The 17,464-nt window shown below is 37.6% G+C and overlaps 1 protein-coding gene across 6 annotated transcripts in view; it reads left to right on the top strand.

Moving 5' to 3' along the window:
* Positions 1 to 17,464, top strand: part of arhgap21b (Rho GTPase activating protein 21b) — a 104,821-nt gene that overhangs the window by 62,762 nt on the left and 24,595 nt on the right. For 4 of the 6 annotated variants that reach the window (XM_056473682.1, XM_056473664.1, XM_056473672.1 and 1 more), the window contains exons 8-9: positions 8,324 to 9,908; positions 17,234 to 17,380. In XM_056473682.1, coding sequence (XP_056329657.1) covers positions 8,324 to 9,908; positions 17,234 to 17,380 — 1,732 coding nt within the window. Of the gene's footprint in view, positions 1 to 6,861; positions 7,250 to 7,651; positions 7,886 to 8,323; positions 9,909 to 17,233; positions 17,381 to 17,464 lie in introns of those variants that run through there. The other 2 variants (XM_056473697.1, XM_056473690.1) reach the window with 2 other exon arrangements.

The raw sequence follows: 17,464 nt of genomic DNA, 5'->3' as shown, positions 1-17,464 counted from the left end.
CTCAGATTAATGATCGGTTTAACACTGCAGCTGGGATTACTCACTAGATCAGCGCTCAGCAGAAAGAATCTAAAGACAAGACTAACATTTGCGAGTAGCATGTTGTGTTTATGGACAGAAAACTGCTCTAGAGTTCATATTAGGGATGAAATGAGGTTTACTTTACTCTGATCTGAAGGGAAGCATTATGATCATTATTAATCTGAGCACAAAGGAAGGGGAATGAGGACTACAGCTCACATGGCAGAAAGAATGTTTATCATAAGTTCCTTTGGCAACGTTCAGTTCCTTCCCTGCATATATCGTCTAATCCAAGACAAAGAGCCCCCATCACACAGCAAAACAGGAAAAGAAGTTCCTTGAAGCTGAACACATTGAAATGTTCATAGTTGTGATCTAAATCTGGTTGAAAATCTCTGGAAAGTTCTTGGCCACAAAGTTATGTCTAAGAAACCCACTACAGTCACCAAACTGATTAAGATTATATGAGAAGAATAGATCAAGATCGTGTGAGACTAGTGATGTCCTGTGTCTGTAGATGTTATGTCATTCAAGGCAAGGGGCTGTACAATTCCTACAAACGTTTGACTGCTGTGCTATTTAGAAATGTTTGTTTTAATATACCACCATTACTATTTTCTTAATTTGATCACTGTTTTTGCTGAATTATATTGCAAAGCACTGTAATACTAGCATGGTATAAGCACAAAGTTCCTTCTACTTTTTCTAGCAACATTGAAATCATTCTCTAATTTGAGCATGTGTGAATTATACTAATATATATGCTAACATATAATTCACCAAAGTTATATATATTTCATATAATTCATGAACTGATTACTGTTTTTGGAACCAATTTGTTGTTTTGTACAACATGGCACACTGCAGTTAAAATGGTTCCAAACAAATCTAGGCCAAAACTTTTACATTGTGGCTTGAAATACAGAATAAAATGAAATCCTTGTTTGAGTTAATCAATTAACCCTTCGCAGCCGTTTGATTGACAGGCCATCTGGTCAGTCATAACGCAGATATTTTGTGCTTTTTACTGACAAACAGAACAGCTACTCTTATTAGGCATAGAGGAGAAACATTGGCGATTAACATGAAAAATGGTGAAGATGTGCTTGTGCTGGACTTACAACGCAGGTAGCAGGTACCCAGGAAGGGTGGGTAAATATTTAACATTTTCCTGAAACCTAGAGAATTGAATAAAATAAGTTTGTTTGCACGCTTCATCATCAAATGACGTTTTCAATTTCTAAATGGATGAACTGGGCAAATTGGGTTGGCTAAACTCTCCGTAGTGTATGAGTGTGAGTGAGTGTGTATGGATGTTTCCCAGAGATGGGTTGCAGCTGGAAGGGCATCCGAGGGTAATTTTCTATCCATAAAATAGCAAAAGAGGATTTGGACATGCCCTTCATGCTTTTGCGCCATGCGCTTTAGACTTTGCACCTAGATCGTTAATATAGAACCTGTAATGTGAATGAACTAACAAGATGACAGGTAAGGTGAGCCAATTTAAATTGCATAGCCTGAATACCCAGATATACAATCATAGATGGTGTTATTGTCTTGTTCAAGATGCCACCATTTTGCGTGTTTGTGAATTGTGTTAGGCAATCAATTTGTAACATTTAATTGTATTCAAATGACTTCCCACCGTTATACCTGTTGACTGTAGCTGCAATCTTTATTTTGTTAGCGTTTATGCTCACATCATAAATATTTCCCTCGTTTGCATGAGGCGGACATTCATATTTATGATGAAATCAATATATAATGTTTACAGAAATGATTCACGATTTCCCTGGGAAATGCACAAACTGATAGGGGAGCATGTGACTGATACTGAAAGCAGGTCGGACAGTGAGAGGAGCGTCATGGTTTTGCGAAGGGTTAAATACAGTGAATTACATACTGCTACCTATTTAAAGGTTTTTAATCTTATCATATTTATATATTTAAAGGGGTCATCAATTGAGAAATCAAATATTCCTTAGTTTGCTGACATATTGATTGCAATCATTGTAGATATACTTTATATTCTTTAAATTCCGCAATGAAGATTATTCATGGAAATGAAATATGCAAAGGTATTTCCCAGTTGACAAATGATTCAACTGTGTAATGACATGAACAAATTTGCATAGTGACTAATGTAATGAGTCACAAACACACAAGGAACAAACAAATATAAAGATGTTTAATTGCTACAGCGTTAATAGGCTGAAATATCTTTAGCATTTGAAGATTATGTTGTCTTCTGATTCGAGATCAGAATAATAGTGAATGTTTTACCCTCCTGTCTGATCAGGGCTTAACATAGTCCTGTTTTAGGACTAATCCAGGTTCATTTGGATCACTGACTCTCGTTCTAACTATTTTGTGTGAATAATCACCCAGCATTTTGTTGCTCAGTTTTATTTAGTCTTTTCAGTGCTTTCTAATTCTGTCCACAGTTTCGCTCGCTTCAGTGAGCACATTGAGTCCTGCACTCATTTGTTTGCCCTTTAGATTAACTTTTAATGTCTGCCATTTACTGTTGTAAGCATCGTTTGAACTCCCTTGCAGCAGGCAAAGGCATTTCTCAAAGCACCTCTGCCGTTTCATGTGCAAATTGAAGTGCGGTAACAATATTTGTAGTCAAAAAAAGGTAAGAACGCTATAGAAACATTTGAGGTTGAGTAAAATATCTGTACGTTTTCTTTTTTGGGTGAATTATCGAATGTCAATTTAAAACATTACAAATTACCATTAAAATTCAGATTATTTATTATTATTGTTATTAGTACTATTATTAATTTTTTTTTCATCCGTTTGAATAAGGATTTATTATTGGACTATTTTAGAAATGAATCTGGAAAGCGCTTCAGACTGTTTGATGGTATTGTTATTTGAATGAAAATAAATAATAATTAATCTAGTTAATAAATTTCTATTTAAGATAAATACAAGTATCTAGCAATATAGCTAGTGAAATATAATGTACAATAATTAAAGACTTAAGAAATTAGTTATTATTGAACAGTTATATGTTTTAGAATGTCTTGAAAATGTTCTTTGTTAAACAGCACATGGAGGATAATCGAAAAATCATAAATTCACAGGAGGGCTAATATTTTTGCCCTCAACTGTGTATATAATAAACATACTGTACACACACATACATACATACCAACTACGGCTGCACAATATATTGGTTTAGCATCGATATCACAATATGTGCATCCACAAGTCACATCGCAAAGATATGCAATGTTGAGACTGAATTACAGTTGACCAGGAGTTACAGAATTCTATTTAATCACTGTATTTGTATGATTTATGCAAAAAAGTAGTTCATTTTTGTCTTGTTTTTAGTCCAAATATCTACATTTCAAAGTGAAAATCTGATTATTTCACCTACCACACTGGTGGATAAATTAGCTTGTTTTAAGAGACATCTGTTAATTTACGTGCTCTAATAATTTTTTTTGGTATTTGGACTGGAAACAAGAATTGTGATTATTCAATTTCTGTACCTCGATACTGTTAGACTCCCCAGAAAATGATCAAATTCAATCTATCTTATGAAACAGTATTCATATACCGTTTTTCCAATATCGTGCAGCCCTCATAGATACATACATACACGCACACATACATGCGTCACCCAGCCAAATAATAGATTTTGCTTACTTAATTTTGGTCATGTTAATCAAACCATCATTTAGCTATGTCAAACATTATTAGCTGCTTACATTTTCCCTGATTCTGCATTATTATTCTTTTTTTTGTAGATGGTTTGCTTTGAGTAACTTGTTAAAGAGATTGTTCACTCAAAATTAAAAATTTACTCACTATTTATTTTCCCTCAAGTGGTTCCAAACATTTAAATTTCTTTTTTTATTATTATTATTATTGTTATTATTATTATTATTATTATTATTATTATTATTATTATTATTATTATTATTATTATTATTATTATTATTATTATTATTTGGGGGGGGTAAACTCTCCTTTAACACTAGGCTTCCTTTTATGATGCAAAATTATATTAATAAAACTACAAAGCAATTTATCCTCATGCATTATATTAGGATAATGCCGGATTTAAGCCCAGCTTGGGTTTGTATTTAGTTGGTCTCATTCTCAGTGGTTCTCATTAGATTCTTATAACTGTAATACAATTTGAGCAGATTAAAGGATGAGATATGGGGCAAAGGGTGAATGTCAGTTGTTGCTAGATAAGATATGGTTGCAGCCGGAAGTTAACGAAAATTATTTATATTATTTAAAAAAAATTCCCATTATTGTATTTTATTAACGTCTACGCCTACCCCAACCCTAAACCCAACTGTCACAGTAACGTAAAAACAGTAATTGTACTAAGTATTATTTATGTTATCTAGTAAATTACCCAATAAAATTTATTTTTTAACATCTACCCCAAGTGTGTCTCGCGTCTCCTTTTGAGTGAAGGTCCCGGCTGTTATATTGCCCTCTGGGGGTTGGCTGCAGTACAAGTTCTAAAGCCCGCCTCCTCATGTTAATGAACAAGACTTGAGTCCAAATAAAAAAATGAATTACACTTGCAATGAAATGTCCTGAAAGATGGTTTTGTTCAATTGAGGCACTGGCTATCATGCTGATAAAAATGCAGATCTTCATTTTTGTAAAGAGTATGTTTTCAGCCAATAATTTAATGCTACAAAAATGGGGCATGTCGTCGTGATTGACAGTTGTTATTGACAGTTTTTCTAAACAGACCGTCAGAGCTTCAGGAGGAGATTGAAGTGTTGTTATTCAAGTGCTGTGTTATTTTACCATGATAAAATGTGGTCAGCAGTAAACTATACTTTCTGACCTATGAGATCAGATTCGGTAAAGTGAGGGCTTTATCGGGCTTTATTATTAGTTTGCTTGTACACGCTTAGCCATGATGGGGAAAATACAGGTGATCGCTATCTAGCAGTAATTCTTTTTATGGGTCTAAAATAATAACTAGGAAGACAAAACTTATGTTAGCCGATCTCCACATTGATCTCCTGTAACGTGAACTTGAGTTAAAGGACTTCTCTGACATTTTGAGTTTCGGCAGGTTATTGAATTAATCTACTGAATTTGCTGTTATAAAAGTATAAATGTTTTAGAAACAGAATTTTATATAACAAATAGAACTGTAAACCGTAAATATTATTAACATACATCATGTATCGTTGGCTTTTTATTTGAAAACACTTAATAAACATTAAAATGAAGGTAAATTCTTATTTGCCAGATATTACGCCATGGAATAAACCAAATGAAAACATAGGCAAAAAATGATAAACAATATACAAGCGATGTTGCAGCAGCTGATAGGCCTATATCATATAGACATCAGTTGATGTATTAATATTGCTACATTTATTGTACAAATTGATAAGGATTATTATATATAGTGCAGGGATGGGATGTATAAATATCCTGTTGATATTTAGAAATCTTGCTGTGTTTATCTTTTCAACGCACGATTTTTCCCGCATTGCAAATAGCTGTCCATGGTGTGTATATTTTGGGTCCTGTTGATTGGTAATTAAACATAAAATCCTTTCTAAAATGTATGTGTTGTTTATATGTTATTGTTCATATTTTACAAGTGATATTTCTACCCCCATGATGACAATACCAATAACCTGTTATAAGAGAAATATTTTTGTGCTCATGTTAGTCTAACTCAGGCTAGAGTGTGTGAAAGATTGTTTATTTCTACAGTCCAACATATATTGTTTTTATTAAATTGTAACAGCTGACATCACGCAGTTTTGAATAAATCGTGTATTATTACATGTTTTTAAAAGTAAGTGGTTATATTTATATTAGCGAGCCTTTGTTATAGTGCATATACGGGCGGTCAAATGAGAAGCTCGGGAGGCGTGGTTGATTTTACATACAAGCGTTTGGTTGGAAGCCTGATTCTGCGGCTCCGCCTCTGGCTCCATCTGGTAGTCCGTTCTGCGCATGCCCAGGCTCCAAATTCAGCAGTCTTTTGCGACAGTTTGTACCCGTTATGAAGCGTCTTTCCTTCAAAGCGTTCAATGGGAAAAGGCGACGTTTAGGTGTGTTTTATTTGTCCATATTTGTCATTGGTCTACCCTAACCCTAAACCCAACCATCACAGTAATGTAAAAATATAAAATAATGTTGTGCAGTGTCCTTAAATGCTGCTATATTTATGTGCATATCAAACTTCTGGCCAGTCTTGTATCCTATATAGACTTTACAGTGTACGTATGTCATAATGCTGTCAAAAACAAATCCTAATACAAATCCTAATCCTAAAACATATATATATTTTTTATTTTGAGAGGTTTCCAGTCATTTATTGGTTCACCTAATTACCCCCTGTATTACATTCAATGCCAAACTACACAACTGTTGCCATGATGGTTTTTGTCCTTGCATGTAGCAGTATAGCAAGTTAGTTCTGTGGTCTGTCTAAACAGGCTTTTCAGCTGGGTGCAGGATTATTTCATGCGAGGTCTCTGGTGACAAGTCACAGTAATGGAGTTGATCTGAAGAGGTGCGAAAGGATGCTAGAGTGGGCAGTGGTTTAAGGATTTCAGTGAGGAAAGAGAGACGGGAAGAGGCAGGAAAAACGAGATTAGATCAGCTAGATCAGCTGTGTTGTGAACAGCAGAGGTGTGAGTAAGAGAGAGAGAGAGAGAGAGAGAGAGAGAGGCGAAGGGAGGGGGAAGCTGTACCATCTGAGCTGAATGTATAATCAGGCATCTGCCTCTGACATGTGAATGGTTACAGCTTTGGAGCGAGAGTGAGGGAGGGAGCGAGCGAGTGGACGCGTTAGCTGCAAGGGAGGGTGGGTGCGTGTGCGTGTGATCACGGAGTAATCTGCCTGCGGATGGATGGAGAGAGGAGAGATGGAGAGCCGATCGCTACTACGCGAAGCAGGCGGCAGGCACCTCAGCCCCCACCTCGACTGGGAGCGACGAGGACAAGCAGGTGGCATTGCTAACGTGACAGTCTTCCCACGGCACTCCACCACCTTCCCACCATCCTTCCACGCTAGAAGCACTGTAGCTCCTGTGGATTTTTTGCGCTCTGTACATAGATATTTGGCGTGATGCTGGATGTCAGTACATGGACTTGATTCCTGTAATTGCATGCTGGTGTTTTACTTTCCCTCCCTTTCTCTCTGTTTTTTTCCTACATGGGGTTTGTGATGTAATGGCTGCAGTTTTTGCAGGGAATCACTAGTCTTGTAAGTAGATCAATGCTACATACATGTTGATTGTCTTTTATTTATAATGTCATGCATATAAAGCTTGTTGTATTGCATTTGGGTATTGATTTCATATCATGCCATCATGCCAATTTTTTGGCAGTGTAGCGTAGTATCACTAGTGTGTTGAATGTCTCAATTGCAGTAGCCTTTAGATTGTGTGACCTGTTCGAGTGTGGATAGTTGTCAGCTACATACAGCAGCCGTATTTGCTGTGCCTCGCCCCTTTTTTCCTCATTTCCCTCTCTTTTCCAATAATGAACTTTGGCCTCTGTTACAAGCTGTCTATGGCATTTCGTGAAAGGAGGGGCGAAGTTCCATACTCCTGATATCAGATTTAGTTAGTATAGTTATGCAAAAGGAATGTAACTGTGTGGTGGGTTGAAAGTCCACAACTTGTCATGTTTTGGAAGTTATCGAATCTGAACAGAACAAACAATATGGAGCCTTATATTTATTTTCAATCTGACGTTCCTTGAACTGAAGTCTTTCTTTAATAGTTTACCTGTGGATTTAGAAATGATTACAGAGGTTAGATTTAGTGCTGTTGCTAGTCAAGGCTGCCGTTCACCTCTGGCTTCAGTGTCGCTTCGGTCACGTGTTGTGACCCGAACGGTGGGTGACTACTTTCTTGTTAGTCTTTTATTGTGATTTATTTTTGTATGCCTAATGCTTTCTGTAGACAAACGTCTTGGTATGTGATAGTGAAGCTGAACTAGCTATCCAACACCACAGTAAAATTTAAAATGAAGGAATTGTTTGCTTCTTACAGCTGAGACAGCAGAAACTCTGAAGGTTAATTACTGAAGGTGTATTTTTGTGTGAGTTTGGATATTGTGAACTTTGGATATTGTTACTCTGAAAATTGTACAATTCTCAAGCACTTGGCAAAACAGATTATAGCTCATACTTCTGACCTGTCAAAATCCCACACACAAACGTAATGCTGTCCTCCCACACAGAGGGAACTATTTGTAGGAAATCGTCATGAATTTCAAGTTGTCTCTAACACAATGATTAATATTTAAATGTGCCTGTTTCTGTCTTCTACAGGCCTATTCCCAAGATGCCTACCTTAAGGGTCATGATGCATACAGTGGAAATGCTCGCCATATCCCTGAGCCACCCCCTATATGTTATCCTCGAGTAGACTGCAAGCCCCCGGGGATGGCCCAGACCACTGAGACATCAGCCCCGGGGGTTGTATCTTCCGATCTAGGATACCGTGTGGAGATACAAGTACCTCCCTCGCCTCCACCACCCATTCCTAAAACACAGACTGCAGTGTGTGTGTGCAATGAAAGTGTACGGACAGTGGTGGTACCTCCTGATGTTCACATGGGCCTTATGGTCCCAGGTCACAGAGGGGACTATGGTCTAGTAGGCCCAGATCCAATGCTGATCAGAGGCAGGCCTGGAACTGTGTCTGGTGGTCGTCCACCATATCTACACCCGCGCAAAGCTGACATGTTCCCGTCAGGTTACCATGGTGAACCTTATGCCATTCCACCCACACACTATGTGCCTGCTTCCTCAATCACCGCCCCTGCTACTCACCAGAACATTGACTGGCGGACTTACCAGACATACCGGGAATATATTGACAACAAAGGTATTCATGCTTACAGTCGAACTGTTCAAGAACGTTTAGACAGCCTGCGAGCTGCATCTCAAAGTACCCATGGTGGCCCTCACTGTGGACCCCAACCTGGCTGGGGCAATAAGTTACGACGCAGAAGTACGTCTCATGATCGGGCCTACCAGGGCCCTTCTGTGCTTCCTCCACGCAGCGCTTCGCAGGATAGGATGAGTGGGGCAGAGAGAGCACCTCACGCCAGGGACTGGCCTCCTCGTAGTGTGTCCTCAGATGGTATCTTGCGGAAGCCCCGTGCGCATTCATCAGACTATGTGGAACATGGTGAACTAGTTTCTGCTGCACCATGGGCAGCACCTGTGGATAGGCAGCTTTATAGCAGAGTAGACCAGAGGAGTCGTCCCAGTAGACAGTCTCTCCCTCCAAGGGCGGTGCTTTACCGCCCACCAACAGGGTATGGTATCAGCGTCAGGAGTAATGCTGGCTCCCATAAGCATAGCTCCAGAACGGATATCCCACCTACTGCTGGTTTTCCAGAGCGACCTCGCAATGGAATTAACCAAGCCAAAGAACCTCCTTCCAAAGACCAAAGTGGAAATCGAATTTCTAATTCTGCATCAAACCAATCAAGAACTAGGGCTGAAACCATGCAGAGCCCAGAATCTGGGAAAGATATTACTGTGGGATATAGGTCGGCATCTTACTCTGCTCCGCCTCTTCAGAGGCCCCAGGGTGGCGCATCAACTCAGAGGACAAGCTCGAGGGATGTCAAGGGCTTACCAGTAAATGGGTCTAGTCCTGTGGAGGGTGTAGTCCTCAGAGAGAAACCGCCAACAGGGAAGGGGACCCCACAACCGCTCCGCCACCCCTCGTACATCCTTGCAGTGAATGACACGGATGGGTCTGAGCCAACAGGGGGCAGTGTCTGCTGGTTACCCAATGATGCTCGCCGAGAGATGCGCATGCAGAGACTGGGGGAGCGGCTTGACTCCTCCTTCTGTTCCAGTAATCTGGACGAATCACTTGACTCCATTCCCTTCATCGGTAAGTGCACTCTTTGTAACCATAGCAACGCTAGCTCAGCAACAGGCTTGATCCAGCAGTAAGGATTGTTTCAGAGCTGCAGCAGATATTTTTATCAGTAATTGGCAATGCGTAGACAATAATGTTGATGTTTTTTTATAATCAATCTTTCTTCATGGACAATTGGGACCCTTTGTGCATTTTTGTATTAATAATGCTCCAGTGCCTTAAGCGATCACAAAGAGTAACCTTTTACAATCACAGTTTCTTATTTCGACCCCATGTGTCCAGACAGAGGAATACCTTTGTATGGCTTGTGTATAGATGAGTATGGGTGATTTTCGCAGGAGGTTAAAATCTAGGCCTGTAAGTGTGGCTGTTTGGGAGTGACTGCGGGAGAGTGAGAGTGACTGTACATGAGTCATGGTGTTGTTCTGGAAGGAGTTCAGGCTTTCCCTCATTCCCTAATGCCTGAGGATAGGTATGGACTAGCTGTGCTTGGTCACATTTCACCTTTGTGTTTTAACCGTTATTTATCCTTTAGTGTCTAAAATCTGTGTTGCTGATGCTTGTTAATACTGCTTACAAGAGAGAATATAAGAGCAGGAATAGGTTTGCAAAAAACTGAACTGAACTACATTGTTTCAATTTACTATGACCTTTTATATGAAGCTGCTTTGACACAATCTACATTGTATAAGCGCTATACAAATAAAGGTGAATAGAATAGAATAATAATAGGGAACATTACAGTACATATTAGGGAAATTAAAAAAACTAAATCTAAAAATTAAGTAATATAGAAATATATGAAGAGTTCAGATGCAAAACCCTTTAAATCCATCTGACCTCTTTTCTTGTAAATGAGCATTTTCTATCAGGCTCCTCTGATTAGGTTAAGAAGTTTCATTTCATAGATAATGAAAAGGTTATTAGCTAGTAAATAAAACAAGGTAGATTTTCTTTTGCGTCAAAACCGACTAAATCCACTTGTGCTTTATTTTGCAAAAACCTCTAAATCCACCTATTAAGACAAGACATTGTAATTAGTTGAAAATCACTAAAGATGCGATTAGAAATAATTTTACCAAACACAAAACACATTACACAAGCCACCTACAATACATAAATCTGTCAAGTAAGTGGCGGTTCATTCCACTGTGATAAACCAGGGAAAAAGCAGAAGGAAAATGAATGAATGAATGAAATCTGTCAAGTGCATTAATCAATAACATTAAAACTGACATAAATTAAATCTTAATAATCTGTTGTCATTTATGATATTTGGGATTTAGATTTAATGTATGTAGAACAATGTAAACATTGCAAACGTTGTAAACTAAGCTTGATAGATTCAAATAATGTAGTGTTAAAACATTGTGAAACATCAATATCTGTGTATTGTTCATTAATATAAAAAGCTTATCAGGCATATAGGTATTAGGAAGTAATATTAATAATGTAGTTTTATACATTATATTTATCTTTAAAAACAAATCTTAAATAAGCAAATAAAACACAAGGTAGGCCTACTGGGCTAAAAGGAAATGTGTCTCAGACAGTTTTAGAAGCTGTCATTAATTCAAGAAGCTGCTAATGTCCATAGCATGTTCTAACTAAACATTTAAAGATGTGTAAGTGATCACATGCAACACCCTTAACCTTTGCTCTCTTAGGAAAGAGAAATGGAGGAGATTGAAAGGTTCCGTGAAGTGCTTTGAAATGTGCATTTTTTATTCTGTTAAATGCTGTTTTAATTTCACGTCTGAAAAGTGAAGAGAGGATGGCACATAGAGTAACTCCTCCCCTTTAAAAAACAGCCAATAGCATTTTGTTTTATCACCGATCGGCCAGTGAGATTGGCTAAGCTAAAGCACATCAAATGCAAAGCAACTGTGAAGCTTCTTGGATGCGGGACATGACAGATACTAGAGATCATTTGATTGGTCAAGAGAAACTGACGTATGAGGTGATGTGGAAAAAAAAGGCTCATACTTTTTTTTAAGGGGGAATCTTTGGATGTTCAAATCAGGTTCATAACTTCTAATTGTGAATTTTGTCACTATTTTGATCACTCTAGCTTATAGATATACTTAAAACAAACATGCCGATACCAACATCAACATAAAATTGAACAAAAAAATTATTTTAATTATACAGGATCGTGTAGTGTCAAATGTGTTTTTTTTTTTTTTTTTTTTTTTTTTTTTTTTTTTTTTTTTTTTTTTTTTAATGCAGTGGCAGTTATAAAGCTTCAAGCATCAAAATTTGTACTCTGCACTCACATGATAAAAAAAAATCAGTACTCTTTATTGGTCACCCTAGCTCGCTAGTCGAACCAACTCCAAACTAACAATAGCACTAGCTCTGTCTAAGCTAGCATCTGCTACATGCTGATGGAAAAAGTGTTACAAGCTAAATATTCTCAAATTATATAGCTTCTGAACATCCCATTGCTGCTTTTTGTGAAAAAAAAAGGTAGTGTTTACATTGAGAGCAACTGAAAAGATGTTCGCTTCAGAAAAATATTAGGGTTGGGAGTCTATTTCATGGGCGTTGCAATGCTATTAATGTTAGTAGCTTTGCGAACCAGCATCGCCATTCAAACACAGAAAATTCAGTGTGTTTGCACAGCTCACAGTCATATATATATGTATATGTAGACCAGTGTTGCACAAACTCCTGCAGAGTTTAGTTCCAACCCCAATTAGACACACCTGGACCAGCTAATCAAGCTCTGTCTAGAAACTTCCAGGCAGGCGTGCTAAAGGAAGTGGGAGCTAAACTATGCAGGACACCAGTTTGGGCACCCCTGGAATAGACTGAAAATATAAATGAGAATAACTTCACAAAGATTACAAATTCGTATTTTCGTAAATTGGCAGGTTCTTGTAGTTTGTATAGATGCTGATTACGAGCAAGAATAATGTGTTCAGCATTGTGTTCTGCTGCTATTTTAAAAATGCAGGTCGTCATGTTGGTCACATTATTCCCAGCAGGGTTCTGTTGATTTTTATTTTTGGGAGTACATCTTGAGTGTGTGTATGCCGCTGAGCCTCAAAGCTCATCTCCACAGCATAGAGATGTATAGTTTAATTTAATGCACTTCTGGAATGCATATGGCTGATTCCAGCGTTATGGACATGACATTTGCAGTAAAAATTCAAAACATAAATTCACAGAGAAAGTATACATTAACATTATATTAAAACATCTGTTTTTATTTTCCAAAACAACTGACCACAGAGTTATGGAATCTAAAAATATCAACCTGTAAACATTTTTCATACTTTAAATGAGGAAAATAAACATGCGTTATGGATGTGACAAAGTCTGCGAGTTTACAGTATACAACATATTTTGTAGAAATTCTGTAAATTAAACTGCACAATCCAAAAGAACTAATGCCAATCAAAAGGATAAGAGCCGGCTTTTTTATAGAACAAAAATATTTGTTTTATTTTGACATTTTTGCATTTTTGAGGGAAAACATTTTTTATGGATGTGACACTTTTTCGTTATGGATGTGACAGATGTGAAATTGCCATTTGTGTGACTTTGGTAAATCAAATATAATAGTTTGAAAACATTGACAGATACATTTGACATTTTCTATGAATTTCCATGTTTTTGGTAGAATAAAATTTTTGAGACCTAATTTCATATTGCAAGTAATAAGGGAAAAAAAAGCTTGTGATAATTGGATGTTACACGTGTTTAACAAAAAAATTATTAGTGAAGTTCTCCATGAACAGAAAGAATCCATAGAAGTTAAAAATGAGTGCTAGATCCAGCCCTCATATTTTGTGTTTACCTCTGTTTTCCACTTGTGTATCGACATGTAATGTGTGTCAAAAGAGTCAGGATTTTTTGGTTAATTTTATCGGTTTTGTTAAAAGAGTATTGTCCTTCAGAATTGTACAAAATTTGGTACACCGCTTGTCGTTACATAGCCGTTACCAATGAAGGCAGATGTGGGAGAATTTATTTCTACTCACGCTTGAAAAAACTCTTTTTTGCAAAAGTAGAACTTGGTAAAAGCACTTGTTGAAATGAATAATTGACTACTGATAACATTAGTAATCTCATAATTCTAGATTAGGGCTGTACTGTACGATTGATTGAAATCGTATCGAAGTCGTGATTTGTACATGTGCGATTTCTAAATGGCCTTGCAGCATGATTTTCTCACAGAATGCTATTTGAACCAATCACAACGCAGTGTGCCTATACAGAGCGCAAGAAAAGGAGACCGAGATTAATGACAAATAGCCTGCATAAACAGAGATGATGAGTTCAGCACAGTAGGACTTGGTGCTAGGGCTGTGCGATATGGGAAATTATCTAATTGTGATTTATTTATTTTTTGACAGATATTGCAATTGCAATTTGATCGACGATTTAATTCAAGCTTCAAGCTGATTTTAATTTTAATCAAGCTTCAGCTCAATCAGTAAGTCGTGGCAACAATTTTGTGACCGCTTTTAAAAATTAGCTGTTTTTGTTCCGTGTCTGTGACTTTGAAACCAAAATATTGTTATATTATCAATACAGTTTTTCTTTGATATTAATTTGTCTATTAATGCTTCTGAAGCAGCAGACGCCATAATCCCACTTGTCAGCTCCTTCCTGTTTGTTTTATTTATTTTATTTTTTTATTGTGGGCGTAGTTTAGTTGCGCATTTCTGATTGGGCAGAACGAAAGTGTGCTCACACAATTGGCTAGTTATAAAGCCCCGGTCTGATTACTCTATTTCAGCACGATTTCCTTAATGTAGGGTGTCGTGGTGCCTCACAACACCATCACAGAAAGGCTAGCATGTTTAATTTTCTGAAGCATAGTGGACTGGTTTTAAAGATGTTATGCATTATTTTTGTTTACATATTTTATATAACTAATCGCAACGTTTCAAATTGCGATTCGATTTTGATTAATCGCACAGCCCTACTTGGTGCCCAAAAAAAGTCAACATCTGTGGTGTGGGATTACTTTGTATACAGGAAGGCTGATGTATCAAACCGGGTAATTTGTAAGACCTGGTAGTCACATATGATGTCTAAAAGTGTGTGAAAGTGCAAGGAGCATCGCTTCCCGCAACATTGTCTATGCGCTTAGCGCTCGCGTTCCTTTGTCGTTGCTAGGCGACCATCAACCATTTTTTCAGAGGATGTCAAACTAGCAAAACATTGCTGCAGCTCTTAATAAAGTTTTATTTATGAAGAAAATTCAAAAGCACTGGGTGTTTGGGTGCCTGGTGTTTGTCTGAGGTGCACCTGGAATAATATTTTAGTTTGTTTTTTTATAATATTATTGCTCTCATAATATTGTTGCTCTCTTCTAGAGACAATTTGTTACACCTTTACTTGGTGATTTTTATTTTTTTCCTTATGTTTGTTTTAAAGACATGTTACAGGTCTTTGATAAAGATCTAATTGTTTTCTTTTGAAAATATGTTTCAGATTCACACTATAGAACGTTGCTGTGTGTCAAAATCGGCATGAAAATCGAAATTGCAATATTTTTAAAGAAAATCGTGACGGGTACCTTTTAGGGTTAGGTCGATAGACGGTGCCATCATCCATCGCCGATGATGGATAGACATCATGATGCATCGCGATCCTCCGCCCCACCCCCATCACAGCGGCAACCCGCTCGCGAAAAACACACACTTAGGCCCTGTTTACAGTAATACGTCTTAGTTTAGTGTAACGTCCATACTGGCGTTTCATATAGCATTTCTGAACAACTCTTCATCCACACTATACCACTGAAAAGGCACATCTTGTGACCACACACACACACACACATACACACACTCTGGCATGCGCTTAAGCAGTATATGCGCGTGTCTGAGCTCCAGGCAGTCAGTATGGTGTGCTATGAGCACAAAACCGCAGAGAACAGTGCACGTCGGACAATTTATCAAGGATGTACCTCTGAATCACGTCTCACTATAGTTGTTAAACGTAATATTTAATTAATTGTGTCTCTATCTAACAACTGTTCAGTCTTTTGAATCTATCAGGTAACGTGTCACAGCATCAGTACACTGCTTCAATCTTTTGCTTTTACGCTTGTATTTAGTCATTTTAGTGAAAACTAAACTGTTGGTTGGTTGTTGTTGGTAGGTCAATGTTTTGATGTTTTTGACTCATTTGCATATGCTGTTGTGCTGGTGTCACTAAAGAAAGATGCATCTTTAATTAAGAATATCAACTAATTACTTAATTAATTAATTATTCGTAAAAAATTATAGATCATGGACATTTATCAAAATTTACATGTCTGTTAGGAAGCATTTGAGGCTGAGTGAACATTGAAAGAACATTGAAGAATGTCAGAAGTTTTTATTTTTTTTATTTTTATTTTTTTTTACTCAGCATTGAAATTCCCTTTCAACATTGTCCCTGTTCCTTACAGGTTGACATTCTGATCACTTGTAAACACTTTGCCTCTGTTGAATTTGAAAACTTTGCTCACTTGAGTGGTACAACAAATTACATTCAAATTACAGCAGCCAATGGAGTAGCAAGGCTCGAAACAATTCTAAGCTGCTTTGGTAAAAGCATCTGCTAAATGAATGCAGCAGAGTATGGCTAAGATTAAGATTGGAGCTAGACAATCTGTAGGCGATGCTTGAATACTGCGACTAGGCCTGAAGAGGGTTTTGCACACCTTCCCCTTGGCCCTGTTTGAGACGCTGGAGGACGCAGGAACTAGGGCAGTTGCTTTAATTTTAGCTGCTCCAGCCCTCTGGCAGCACAGAACAGCTTTGTACTCCAACCTTTTTTGGCTGAGACCTGCAGAAGAGCACAAGTTTTCGGTGCTCTCAAAAACAGGACAAATTATAAGATAAATAAAACTGTCCCCATTCCTAGAAAAAAAAGTTTATGCAGACTTTATGCATAAGACTATGCAACATATCCTTGACGTTGACAGCCATAATGAAAGATGCTTCTTTTTATGGTATTTTACTATGCAGAACAAAAAAAAAACTTTCTTTTAAGTATGAACGCCATCAAGCCAGTTCAAATGGGGGATTCACCTTGGGCTCTGAATGTTCTCAACATATTTGGGTCAGTCCACACTTGATAAGTCAGACAAAAATATGTTTTGTTCAAGCTCAGGCACTTAAACCATTATTTATTTACTGAATGAAAAAAAGATTAGCAGGATATAAATAAAAAGCTAAATTAATCCACTGCACGATGCATTGAGAAGATGTGAAACTGTCTGCTTGAAGTTAGTTTTGGTCTTTTGTTTTGATGAAAGAAATATGGGATAACTTGTGTATTTTTTTTTACTTTTGGATTATTCACGTTTACCCTGTTTACTATATCTGCAGATGAACCAGCTAGCCCTAGTGTAGATCACGATGGCAGCCATATTCCTGCGTCCGTTGTGATCTCCGGAGCTCAAGCTGTGCTTTCTGATAGCCCAAGCCCTTCCACGCCTAGTCCCCTCATGCGCCGGCAACTGTCCCATGACCAGGGTAACCAACTGTGTATAGATATCAGTTCATTTCAACATTTATTGACATTTGCGATAATTTTTTGAACATGTTGCTTTCATATCG

Source organism: Danio aesculapii, chromosome 2 (assembly GCF_903798145.1).
Source record: "Danio aesculapii chromosome 2, fDanAes4.1, whole genome shotgun sequence".
In the NCBI taxonomy this organism is placed as follows: domain Eukaryota; kingdom Metazoa; phylum Chordata; class Actinopteri; order Cypriniformes; family Danionidae; genus Danio; species Danio aesculapii.
Note: the sequence above shows the minus strand (reverse complement) of the source record. Positions and strands in the feature narration are given on the sequence as shown.